Source organism: Perca flavescens, chromosome 3 (genome assembly GCF_004354835.1).
Source record: "Perca flavescens isolate YP-PL-M2 chromosome 3, PFLA_1.0, whole genome shotgun sequence".
NCBI lineage: Eukaryota > Metazoa > Chordata > Actinopteri > Perciformes > Percidae > Perca > Perca flavescens.
Window position 1 is genome coordinate 16,919,577 of NC_041333.1, and position 13,994 is coordinate 16,933,570.

Sequence of the window (13,994 nt, forward strand, 5' to 3'; positions counted from 1 at the left end):
ATTTGTAGCTCATTTCTCAGAAGCATGTCAGTTCAAAGATTATGAGATGTTCCCGTCCAACTGGGATTGACAGTTTGATGGCGAGAAATGAAGTGAAAGAATTATGAGAAAGAGAGATGTCTCCATTACACCCTCCTCACGCGTGCGTGCGTGCGTCGGGCCGCATTTTTCTGTCCGAGCCCGGCCCGCGTCCGACAGAGTAGTAGCCAACCCTTAACCTTTATTAAGCAACTGTAGGAAGGCATTCGGAAATGTCAACAGATGAGCGCATCAGCGCACATGGGGCAACAGGTGCATGTTAACACAGGCACGCACCTACATAATAAGGTGTTTTAAATTTAAAATGTTCAGTGCCTTATTGCGTTGCGTGTGTGTGTGTGTGTTAAGGCTTTATTAAGACCTTGTGTTAATTCCTCCTGCTTTTCTTTATATACTTCATGTCCAGCATATTTTAGGAGAAAAGTAACACATCAACCACTTGACATGAAAATTGGGGTCAAATGCTTGATAACCCCAATTCATCCCCACACCCTCGTTCATGTGTCGTTCATAAGGCACTGACCGAAACATATTTTTATTTATGCAGACACTCTCAGACACAGAGTTATGCAGATATGGATTGGACACTAGCCTATAGCCTGCGGATGGTATTTTTGCCCTTATGCTGCTCTGTCCCCATTACCTCAAACCACCACCAGATTGGGAGATCATATATTTTAATGAGACGTATAATAGCTCTTTAACCCATATCATTAGGGGAATATATACCTACCGTTTGCTCTTTTGGCAGTTAAACGAAAGGACTGTTTCCCTAATTACGCGGTGTGTAGGACAGGTCACGGGTTGGGTGTGTACCTGTCTGTGTGTGTCTCTGTTCAGGAATTATATGACCATTAAATATTCAGTCGCAGACCCCCCTCCTGCTGACTCTCCCCCTCCTCACTTCCTCGACCTAGCATCCATTAACGCCTCATCACAGTTTAACTAGCTCTGTTGTCAATCACCATAGGGCCTGGGCTGAAACAGAAAATGTCTGGATTTGGTTTCTTACCTTACTTGTTCAACATAAATACAGAATACACATCTTCACCGACTGTAGGATGCCTGAGTCAAATCAATATAAGTGAAATATCGTTAGGGGTGCATGTATATATATATATATATATATATATATATATATATATATATATATATCTTGTTAGTTGTGATTACATGCTCTACAAAACAATTTGTCAGTCAGCTAAAATTTCCGCTCTGCATGCAAGCGTCTGCATACAATAACGGTGTGGGTGTGTTCGTCCATAATAAACGATGTGATCCCTTTTCTAATTGAAAATAATAACTAATCCACGGATAACAAGCTCTTGTATAATCCAGAGCCATATCCCTTCAGTTCTGGCCTATCTCGGCTGTAATAAAAGACAGGAAATGAGAGGCAAGTGAAAGTGGTGGCTTGGACATTGACGCTTAATGTAATCTGCCTTGAAATCAAATTATTTGACCTGGAAAGCCTAACAATACAAAACTCCTGCCGGGCTGCTGTTAAATATTTAGCACGTGCCTGTCATGAATACAAATGGTGCACAAATTAGAATCTACAGGCGCGTGACCCCCATATCACACCCCGGGAGCACAGGGGGACTGGCTCTGCTTTAAATGTTTTAATTACCGGGGCCATGGTGTGGCGTGCCACGCTACCTCGCCGATCAGCATCGCCGCTGCTCAGGCTGCCACTTGAAGGACAAGCGGTAAAATTCATCTGCTGGTAAACACGAGTGATCTGGTGTCCATGATCTCATCACATTAACTAAAACATGAGGATTCAATAAGGAGAGTGTCTGAATTATACCAAGCTATAATTATAGTTCCCAGCATCCTCTCTCTGGGTAGAGCATTATACTTTTTGTTAACTGTATTCTTTCCACCGGCTATATGATCTACCTCAAGGCTCGAGGGAGGCACTGTATTGCTCTTGTGCACTCTGCGCTGAAGAAAGATCTGTCTCAGTGATTTTGATGTAAGAAAATCTGGTTTGTATCGATTTGATATTGATTAGTGGAGTAAGCCTCATCTCCTGTCGTTACTTCAGATAAATGGCCTTATTTGTTGTGTTATTATGTTCAACACAATCATGCCGGAAAAGTCAGAGGAATATTGAACCGACACTTCATCGGCTTTATGGGTTCTATTTGTTGCAGGAATTAAAGGATGTTTTGTGCATTGACAATCAATTACGCCTTCACTTAAAGCTCTGTTTTAAACAGAATCTTACAGAAGAACGTTCCACGCTTGTTTCTGATTTTTGTCCTGCCGAAATAATGATTGATTTAGAGATGAATAGTGCCACACACTCGGTCTAGCCATCTCTCTTTTTATTTTCTCCTCTCTCCTCCCAGTGCATTCAGGTTTGTGGTTCCCCCCACCTTGAAATGATTAGTTATGCAAGGCTTGTAAGCACTGAATCAGAGTTATGGTCCCTGGGGAAATAAATTTGGCAGAAAATCAGTGTGAGAAGATTTAATTATCACAAGGAGACCTTTTTTCCTTGTCTTGGCCCACTGAAGCCCAACTACTCTCTCTCTCTCTCTCTCTCTCTCTCTCTCTCTCTCTCTCTCTCTCTCTCTCTCTCTCTCTTCTCTCGCTGGTCCTATGCTCAGCTCCACACACTGCAGCCAAAAAAAACCTGGCGTGCAGCATGGACGCCAGCCCTCTCCTTCCCTTCCTTCTCCTCCCAATTTGTTTCATTGCACGGTGATAAGCCAAGCAATTACTGCTTTATTGATTTTTCATCACTGCAAATTTAAAGTTGATTTTTTCCACCCCCTACCTCTCGCTTCCCCTTTCCTCCCTTGGAGATGGCTCTGCAAGGTGATTAGGTGACCTCCTGTCCTGAGCACTGCTGGTCCCATGAACGAGGGAGAGGCGCATGCCGAATTCTGCTAACCCCACGTGACCCTTTGTTGTCCCGGGGTAATGGGATGCTGATGCTGCCCGGCGTTGCTGTCACTTCTGCAGCTATGGAGCCTACAGCGTAATCATTTCTATAAGGATATCTACGGAATGACATGTTTGACCTGATAGCAGCCTAGCTATCTCTGCCATAGGCTAGATTACACAGAGATTGACCATGCAAGCTTCCAACCTGTGTTCATTCAGGTCAAGAGGACAAATGATTGACAGCACCCTTTTACCCTCTGTGATTGGTAATCGTTTCTTGGGTCACCCTTATCAATTAACCTGCTACCAGTGGACCGATGGGTGTTCAGCAACCTCGCTTGAGTAACCGGGCTGATTTATTTTTTTATATTTAAAAAAATAAATCTGGTTTAACTGGTTTAAAATTAGATATTGAATGTGAAAATGTGTCTTGATTCAATTAATGTTAAGTACTGAATAATTGGTTTAAAAGTGCTTCCTACAGCAACAAATGTTTTTTAATTTTTTAATCTAATAGTTAAAATGTAATTTTATAAGAATTTTACTTATAAAAATCCTGAAAATTGAACGGTAAATGCAGCTAAATAATGTGTGTAACTAGCTTCACTATTAGGAGATTAAAGGTAGAGTATTAGTTTGCCACTCTAACTGAAAACATTCCCAGTATGTGAAAGTGACTTACACACACACACACTGGTATGTCTGGACATGATCATACACAGCAGTAGTGTACTTCTTTCAGTCTGACAGGGTGGTCAGACTGCTGTGATTAGACACACCCGCAGACTGTTGCAGGTCAAAGTGCTGGCATCCTGGGTGGCTCTGGCCATGTGGTAGCCCCCCAAGGTTTGTCATTAGACATCACAGGTCACTTAAGAGGTGTGCGTGCGTGTGCGTGCGTGTGCGTGTGCGTGCGTGCGTGTGTGTGTGTGTGTGTGTGTGTGTGTGTGTGTGTGTGTGTGTGTGTGTGTGTGTGTGTGTGTGTGTGTGTGTGCGCATGCGCACTTTTTGCACTACTGTGTAAAAGAAAGTGTACATGTGCACACGTGAAAAGGTCAATAGACAGCATACAACTACTAATACTTCACTGAAATGTACGAGAGTATATATATAATAATTCATACTGGCACACATCATTGGTCAGTTCCCTTTTTGTCTCTGTTCACACGGGACACGCATCTACACTGTATTTCCAAATACCTCACAAACTCAAACTTCCAGTGTTCAATTTCCCAAGTGAGTGCCTCAGCACAATTTGTATTGATCAACTGTTGAGTACATCAGATTATAGCCTCTTGGGTTTAATGATTTAAACCTCTGTTTAGTGACCCTTATAAGTATACCTTTATACTTGCTGGGAGTACACACCAGTACAGCTGACAGGAATCAAACCTATCAGGACTGACTGGACATTATAGTCACACGACTACATATGCATTTCTTTCCTGTAATTTAAGCCATGAAGGATGATTTTGATTTACATCCAATTGATGATGTCACTCTTGTTTTGTTATTTTTGCACGTCCTTCAATAAGGCAGAATGTGACAGGACAAAAAAAGTGTAATGTATTACACAATGCCAAGGTTATTAGTCTTCTGAGGTCAGAAGAGGAGGAGGTAGAGGGCATTTGTCTAATTAATTACGACTCACACACACACACACACACACACACACACACACACACGACCTTTAATAATATAGTTTGTAGCAGACCACACAAACAGGAGACTCGCTGTCCCTTTTCCTCTGTCACCAACACACACACACACACACACACACACACACACTGTCAGGAGCCAGCAGAGTGAAAGGGAAAATCAATTACAACCCAACTAAGGGGAAAGAGTTGGTTGCTTGATGGCTACACGTCAAGAAGACTGTAGGTCACGAGGTGTGTGTGCCTGTTTGTGTGTCGACGTTCATATATTAGCGTATGTGAAAATCGAGCCCGTTTCCTGGATTCAGATTACATCATTTTCATTTTAAAGACCTTTCTCCAATTAAGTAATTAGCTGCTTGGTGTTTCTCTAATTATAGAGTTGTTAATAAAAGAGCTGCTGACCAGCCCGGGATCGAAAAATGGAGACCACTGCACTTTTTCACACACACACACACACACACACTCAAACACACGCCTATTTTAACGTCAAGTTAATGCAGTCAAATGCATGTTATTTCTGGTAAAGGGCAGGGAAGGACTCCATATTCTAATCACACTAAAACAGCACTGTGCTTAATAAAGAGCTCCTCCTCTCACAGACAGACTGTTATTGTACTCCAGGTTACTGAACACGTAGGAGAGGGAGAGATGAGTTTCAGGTACATGTTCCTTCATCTATGTTCTGCTGTATTTTTACAACACTTCTCCGTTTTCTTTTAAAGCCTCTGCTGTTTTACATTAAATACAAGCTGCCCTTCACTTTCTGTGTTGAAAATGTTTAATAAACCAACCTTAATCAATGAGTATCTACTTAAGTGTCACAGGGACAAAAATTCCTTCATTTTCAAAAAAATTGTCCTTGAGATGTGTTTTTCTTGACATATGAGTCCTGGAGTAACAAAAGCAGAACTTTTTACTCTGTAAGAATTTAAAAGAATGTAAGGGAACAGAATTGAATACAAAATGTTAGGAATGCCACCAGTCCCCTTTCGAGCCCGTTGACAGAGAAAGTGGCTGTGATCTTGAAGATCTCACCACTCAGCCTGTGAAAGCTTCACTATTTAATGAGATTTTGTGATGCTGCCCAGGCACAGGACATCGGCTAACACTCATACCGCTCTCTTTCTCTCCCTTACACATAGCGAGGGAAACACACCCACCTGGTTTTGGTTAGCTCTCTGTTTGCAGTTAGCACTGTGCAGTCAGGTCTTAGCTAGGATTTCAGATAAATAGCTGACTTATATGTAGTAAATATACAGTAGATGTTTTAAGCTTTGTTTGTACTAGTTTTCCAAAAAGTAGACCCTTGTCTTTGGCAATGAATGCATTATTTATACCCATGATAGTGATAGGTACAATGTTCACAACGTAACAATAAACACGTCATCCCTGATGAATGGTAAATTCTCCATCCGAGCCAATTACGAGTAAATACTGTATCTTTTTTTTTTTTTTTTTTGAGCTTTAATGAAAACTGTATTTGAAAGCCGGAATGTAGTTAGAGTTATATCGTTTTTTCAAAAATGTTCTCATCAAAATCTCATAAGTTAATGTCTGAGGTTTGTGTGACACTTATATGAACAAACAAATACTGCAGCAAGTCTTTAGATGAGTCAGTGCAGTTTTGATGGTAGAATCAAACAATTACATGCATCATCATTTCTTATAAAAACAGTCTGTGGCTTCAGAGATTGTGCATGATAGATAGAGGTATAGATGGAAGGATAGACTTGGGCCAATCTATTGTTCCTCCCCATGATTTCATTATGGGCGCAGACAGAAGGAGTCTAAACACATGCATTTAATTGTTGTAGCTGGATTTGTTAGTACAGATGGGGAGAATATACTGTAGAGTAGTTGAACCGGGGTCAGTTGAGGAGAGGAAGTTGAGCGGATAGATGAGCATAATGGGGTTGAATGACAGAAGAGAGGGGAGGGATCAGCGAAGATGTGGAAGGAGATAGCCGAGCACAGCGCGTGGCTGCCATGTCATCCTGTCATTAGCAGGTTGTTTGGGTATTTAATTCATCATTCCGACCTTTATTGACTGGAGAGTGGGAGATCACTATCACTAGAAGACACTAGAAAAGCGTGTGTGTGTGTGAGACACTCAGTCACCAGCTGCTCTTCATTTCCTGATGCCAAATAGAAATTGTCATTATCTGCTAAGGTCAAATAATGCTCAAGGCTTAGTTATCCAAAGTATGTGATCATATATGGTGTTCTCCGTAGGTTTAGACCTGACTATCAATATAAAAGGTTTAAGGAAGACAACTGAGCATTAGGCAGTGACAGGAGTCGACACTACAGGATGGCAAACTCCACATAGACCAGTTGAAACTATAATAAGAATGTGACCACTGCAGAGGATGATCACTCGGGACTGTGTATGTATTTGTGGTTGAAGGTGCATTGTTGGGAGACGTGTGGCATTTTTGGAGGCCGGGGATGGAGATAATGTATGAGTGACGTGTGCATATTATGTGCTTGTGTGGTCTCGTGGGAACACGCATTAGACTGGCTTAGGCAGCTGCTCTGTCATTGGACATCTCCCCGCTCGCACACGCCCTTACAAACACATTACATACATATACGCACGCTCCTCGGGGACACACTCGGGACATCTGGCTCAGCCTGTCAGAATTTCCCTTCATTTTGTGTGACCTGTTGACCCTGGCAGCCACAGGCGTCAGACAGGCATCAGCGTCACATCTCGTCATTGTTGCAACGCCACCATTTGTGGTTCGCTGCCTAACAGACAACCTACAGGTCTGTGCAGAGGAGAGGAAACTCATGGCTGACATTTGGATTGTTTTGATAGTTCAGGTGTTTCTCTTACTCCTACCTCCCTGTTGCCTCTCTGTATTTATCTGCTCTCACCATCCGCATCTCTTCTCTTTCTCTACTTCTTTTCTGTCTCCCTTACTCATTGAGGTCTCATTTTTCAAAGCCTAAAGCTGCAGGGTATTAGTTATGCAAATATTGACGTGCAGCTTTGGCCTGCTAGCTATCAATTGAAATCAGCAAATCAATGGGCCTAATAGCTGCTCATTAGCCACTTGATGCATTTCCAGGGCTAACATCAGAACCTGTCAGCAACCCCTAATCAATACAGTCTAAAAGTATTACCTAACCAAGGCCTACACCAGACACCTTTTTAATAACGTAAGTTGGCTGTTTGGCTCTGGGCCTAAGTTGCACAAGCTTAAACTTCTCTGTCATATCAACAAAATATCTCATTAGCAGCAACATTCGCAGACACCAAGCAGACACATTATGTTTCTTAATTTATTTGTTTTAGTGATGGTATAATGGAAATCCTGATCCGCAAAGCAAAATGTCTCACAGAGAGTAATTTGGTGTAGATAATGAAATCTCCTCGGATTTTAATAAGTAACCTATTGTTGCATTTTTTTCTGTTGTTCAGTCCAATTCCCAGGCATGCTTTGGAGCAGCCTGTTGTTTGGGCCTGGAGAATCGTTCGGTAAAGACTTTGATGCAGCCAGGATGCTGCTGCTGAGAACAGGGCCAGACCGGAGCCCCTCTATCGCCCCTAGCACGCAGCCCTGCTAAGCTTAACTCAGCTGTTTGATGCCAAGCTCTGCGAGTGTGTGCCTGTGTGAGTGCATGCGTGAATGTGTGTGTGCTTACCCAGCTCAGGGGTTACATAAACAAGAGCAGCTAGCCTACAGGTAAGACCCACAGGAGACCAGCCAAGAGAGAGAGAGAGAGATGGAGCGCCAGTCTCTTACCTTGGCATTCCCCCGGTGTTGTCGCCATTGCTGGAGCTGGATGTTCACTAATGAAGGGCGAGCTGGAAAATGACTAAAGGAGATAGTAAACAAAGTTACTACACACACACACACACACACACACACTACACGCGTGAGTGTGTTAATATAGTTAACTTGGTAGAGGCAAGCATCCGTGCATGAGTTTTTGTGCATCCATGATGTATCTGGGGCTGCTGTAAAGGGATGGGGAGAATGTGGGCGGATGGGGGATTGGAGGCGGAGGCTGGCAGCGGGGCAGTTGGCCGCTGGTGGAGAGAGAGAAAGAGCTTGGAAGGGGATTGGAGGTGGGGGGGGGGTACAACGGAGATAAATCATTAGAGAGCAGGTTATTGGAAATGCAGGAAGATAAAAGAGTGAAGAAGCCAGTAATTGCCTTAAAGATCAGAGTACAAAGCATTACTTTGGATTTTACAAGGCCAGCCAGCAACAAAAGAGCAGTAATTTATGAGCTCAGTGTAAAAGAATAGCATAATTACATTAAAAATTAATGCTAATGAGGGCTAAAATGGGGAAGGTGGTTATTATGAAAGTTTGAATTCATCTTCCCTGGGTTGAATGATGGCTAGTGGCTTGATTAATGGCTTAATTTCTATCAATTAGCAGGCAAAAAAAATCTCCTCTGAGACGGGTCTAAATTGAGCATTGAATTACACATCTTTACCACGGTAGAGGGAGGGGGGGGTAGAAGAAGGGAGAGCACATTATTGAAACCTGGGAAACCAAGAGATGTTGCTGTGCGAGAGCGTGTGCGTGCCATGCACATGTGAAAGCCAGACGTGGGTTACAAAAGTTAGATGAAATGTTTATCCTCATGTATTCTATGAACTGGAATACATGGTTTGTATCATTGTTGGTTTTGCAGTAGACTATGTGTCAGTGATGTGGTGTTCAGAGAAACACATACTGAAGGCCATTATTAAATTACATTTAAAATAAAAACTTTGTGAATTTAAATCTCTTCATATAAAAATATTATATTCTATTTCTGACAGGACCTGTCCCAAATATATTTCTTGTACTTACTGTGCTGAATGGAGTCACACTATAAATACAACAGTACAGTTTGCCCTTTCTTCATTTTAACTACATTCATTAAATGCCATTAAGCTCTCCGTTTGCCATATCATTCTCAAACACTGTCAAAGATTTGCCACAATTTGCGAGACCTCAATAAAACAAGCAGTTAGTTTTCCTTATTTATTTTTCTCCACACAACAAGTGCTGCGGTAATTTAGCTGGCACGCTAGTGCACTCAATTACTGGAATTAATCAGCAGCAGCAATATATTCAGCTCGGCTGCTCTTGATTGACAAACTGTAGACCAAAGTCAAGTTTACAAAGACAACGCTGCCTTAGCCCAAGGCCTCTACACATATATAGACATGTGTTGTTGAACAGCTCCCTCTTCTGGCGGGGAAGTGTAACTGCTGTGTAACACTCTCATCTTCAAGGCTGAAGGAGATGAGCTAGAATCTGTTTTCATTGGCTGGTTTGATTTTCTCTCCTCGTCCTCTGGTCGTAATCAATGAAGTGGACTAACAGCTATTTAGAGAGAACAGTAGCCTATTGATTCCGAGCCACTCATCAGCACCACTGTCTGTCCAACTAATTTCAGTAATGAGATGGCAAGTGAGTTTTCAGACTGCCTCTTTTATACACGTACACACACACACACACACACACACACACACACACACACACACACACACACAGGTGTGAACATGCAAGGACATGCAAAACACACGTTAACATACATTGCTCAGTCGCTATCCATTTTTCTAATCTGCAGATACAAAACAAAAGTTTATTGAGTTTGATCCCATTTCCTTGTTCGCTGTAATGCATTTCAGCACGCATACACAGTTGCCATAGAGAGCTAACAGTAACCTAATTTAAAGCAGTACATAGTGTACATTTAATTGTCTAGTTTTGTTTCTTTTCCTTTCTGTCTCACTCCGTCTGTTTTCTCTCTCTCAGCTTTCACTTTATCCTCCTCTCATCACTGACAGAGAAGTGTTCCTAATGCGGTGACAATTGTGTTGGCCTGTTAAATTAATTTGCCAGATAATGTGTCAATATTAAATATCAACTTTGACCTCTCCGAGCTGAGGAGCGCGCTCGCCCAGCAAGAGTATTGATTTTTGTCTGACTCTAAGCTCGCTAGGCCTGCACTCAAAGTCCATTATTTTTGATTTTCTCATGAAATACATATCTTTTTCCACTGACATCTGACAAACAGCATATGGAAGTCATTTTATCTACCAATAATGTGTTTGTCAAAAAGTCTGAGGTCTTAATGGATTTCTGCAGCACACATGGACATCCTAGCAACAGACGGGCCTGCCAAGGAGATGCTTGCAGATATTGTGTGTGTGTGTGTGTGTGTGTGTGTGTGTGTGTGTGTGTGTGTGTGTGTGTGTGTGTGTGTGTGTGTGTGTGTGTTTTAATAAATGTCAGTGTGGTAGTTCTTCATGTAGGGCATTCATGCTCAAAGGACAGCAGAGAAGTGATAATTGAAAAAGTGAATTAATTGTCGGCCAGTCACAGGCATTAGTTTTCATCTGAACACATGCACGCTCATGCAGCCGTGCAGTGAGCGGTGGTGATAGTGGTGTGAAAGACAGGCCACAGTCTCCAGGAGGATATTGGGCCAGTGTTCAGACTTCATCTTGCTGCCTAGTCAAGGTAATGACTATTTTTGGAGCCTCTATGCAATGCTTCTCTGCTCGCATCTTCCCAGCACTGGATGACATGCTGATATTCTGTCATATAGGAAGGCTTAATTCCACTTGTCACTCAGTTGTCCAATTCTGCAGTGCATTTAAATCAAAACCATTTGTTTGAGTGCTATTATGAACTATAATAGTGTGTGTGTGTGTGTGTGTGTGTGTGATAGCCATGTGATGCTTTGCTGTGAAAGCTAGAACAAATATTCATTTATTCATTAAACACCAGGGCCATAAAGATCTGTTGTGACACCCTTTCTGTAGCCACTAATGGATTGAATTAATTCCTGCTATTAGCTCCAATTGCACGCTCTGTGTGTGTGTGTGTGTGTGTGTGTGTGTGTGTGTGTGTGTGTGTGTGTGTGTGTGTGTGTGTGTGTGTGTGTGTGTGTATGTGTGTATGTGTATATGCTTGCTTGCTAGAGTATGCCGCACGTACTGTACGTATTTATGGCAGCCGTAAGTGTGAGTGCAAAGTATGTAAGTTTACGTGTATACGTGCGAGTACCTGTATCCCAATGTTGTGTGTGTGTGTGTGTGTGTGTGTGTGTGTGTGTGTTCCCGTTTGTGTACTTGTTTTCATGACACAGCCGACATCAGTGGAGCAGAGTAGCATGGATGTCTGCTGGATTGACAGATAGAGAGATGGGAGAGTGCAGGAGAGGACGGATGGATGGGGGAGAGAGAGATGAATATTGACTGATCAGTGGGAAGATTGGCAGCACGAGAATAATGGGAGCATTTAGACTTTTAGTTTTTTTTCCCTGCTGCTAACTTTCCTGGCACACCTATTTTTGCCCTCCTACACTACGAACACTGCGCTTGAATTCCTGAAATGATTTGTTATCTGATATGCAGAATCCTGATGTGTTTATATCCAAGAGTAATTTACTGGAAACCCTTTCTATCTTTTTGTTTGATTGGACAAGCCAGAGCAAAATACTTTCTGATACATGAAAAGTGTATGAAACTTAATCACATTTAGTCTCCATAATGAAATTCCATTGCAGTGAGTTTGTGTTATTTTGATTATTTTAGAATGCATTATCTGAGTGTAATTTACTGTCTGGCTATTATCTTGTTAGTATTTTTTTCCACTTGCCTATTGTGGTGACTCTATGCCCTTGGCTGAGCAAGAGTCCTTTTTTAAAGAAGGCCAAGATTAAAATAGGGGAATATCAGATATTTTATATTGTATGTGTCAAGGAGCATTATACAGAGAGATACCATGCAATCAACTAAGCCCAGTCCAAATGAAATCTGGTGCCTTTCATAAATGACGAGGGATGGCTGACCCATGGTGGGCGTGTGTGTGTGTGTGTGTGTGTGTGTGTGTGTGTGTGTGTGTGTGTGTGTGTGTGTGTGTGTGTTCTTGTTTAACTATATTTGTGGGGTCCAAAAAACGGGAGTCCAGTATACTTTTGGGGTCCCGACAGCTTTGTGGGGCCAAAATGCTGGATCCCACAACTTTAAAGGGCTTTTTGAGGGTTAAGACTTGGTTTTAGGATTAGGGATAGAATTTGGTTATGGTTATGGTTAGGGTAAGGGTTAATGTTAGGCAATTAGTTGCGATGGTTAAGGTTAGGTTAATAGGGGCTAGGGAATGCATTATGTCAATGACGGGTCCCAACAAAGATAGTGCCACAAACCTGTGTGTGTGTGTTTCTGGACATGCATGCACGCTTTTGTTCACAGCCTCTCTTCTGTGTAACATGTGTTTCAGAGGGAACTTCTTTAGAGGAGCAAGTGCGAAGGATAAAGGACATTGAGGCCATCGAGAGTGATTCCTTTGTTCCTCAGGCTTTCAAATCATCCAGGGATGATATAAAGGTGCGTTACGTCCCTCTTTCTCTCCCTACCCCTCACTCTCTCTATCTTTTCACTCCGTCTCTTATTGAATTTCCCTCTCTGCAACGCTGTGCCGTCTGTCCAGAGACAACCCAGACCAAATCAAACATTCATTCAGCGCTGTTTGTTCCGACCTGAGATGGTTTCATCAGACGCTCCACTGTTCGCCGCCTCCAAAGCGGCAGCACCCACACAAAAGCCACAGCAGGCAACAGCCATCCTCTGTCTTCCCCTCTCTGTCTCTCTCTCCCCCCTCTGGTTGTGCAGATGCAGACAAAACACAGAAGTCATTATTGAAATGTGCCTGTCTCTGAAGGAGCAGGAATTAGATTTGTTGGGGCTCATGGCTGTTTTGAAAAGATAGGCGACAACATGTGACAGCAAACCTGCACAGACCTTTGGGACACATCCTGGTGAGTCTGACAAAGGTCAAGACCGACGTGGCTGCAGCTTAGACTGCACACTTTTCACATGCACAGTATACTCTGCCTTCCCTGCCCGAAGAGTGTAAATGCCCCTTTCACATATTAAACCTGAAACCTAACGAGGTTCCACTATCCAGCTAGGTAGAGGCTTTAATTTTTCACATCCAGATCTCCTATACTGTATGTCAGATTGTTCTATGTGTATAAAGGTAGATTTATTCTGTAAAATCACCCTGCAAAACATAATGTCACGAAATGTATTTTCTTCAAATTTTGAAGAAAATATAATTTGAAGTACAAACAAAAGGGATGCAATATTTGAATCCGTTGCTTTAATGAAATACAAATTAAAGTTTACACATTCTTTTTATTACTGCTCTGCAATCAAAGGGAATAATGGCTAAATATACTTTACATTTAGAAACTGTATAACAACTCTATAGTAGATATATGTGAGTTATTTGTTATTTAATTAAACTGATAATCCATGAAACATGTTATTGTGTAAGACTACATGCCTATACATTTTTTTTATTTTAGATATAAGTTTATTTGGTTTTAGTATTGATAGCCGTTTAGCTATAAGTTGTGTCCATTAATGAT

At 42.0% G+C, this 13,994-nt stretch overlaps 1 protein-coding gene across 8 annotated transcripts in view; it reads left to right on the forward strand.

Annotated features, from left to right (window-relative positions):
- The window catches only part of rsrc1 (arginine/serine-rich coiled-coil 1), a 129,824-nt gene that overhangs the window by 111,354 nt on the left and 4,476 nt on the right, over positions 1-13,994 (forward strand). For all 8 annotated transcript variants that reach the window (XM_028573498.1, XM_028573496.1, XM_028573494.1 and 5 more), the window contains exon 8: positions 12,842-12,948. In XM_028573498.1, the coding sequence (XP_028429299.1) occupies positions 12,842-12,948 (107 nt within the window). The remainder of the gene's footprint in view (positions 1-12,841; positions 12,949-13,994) is intronic.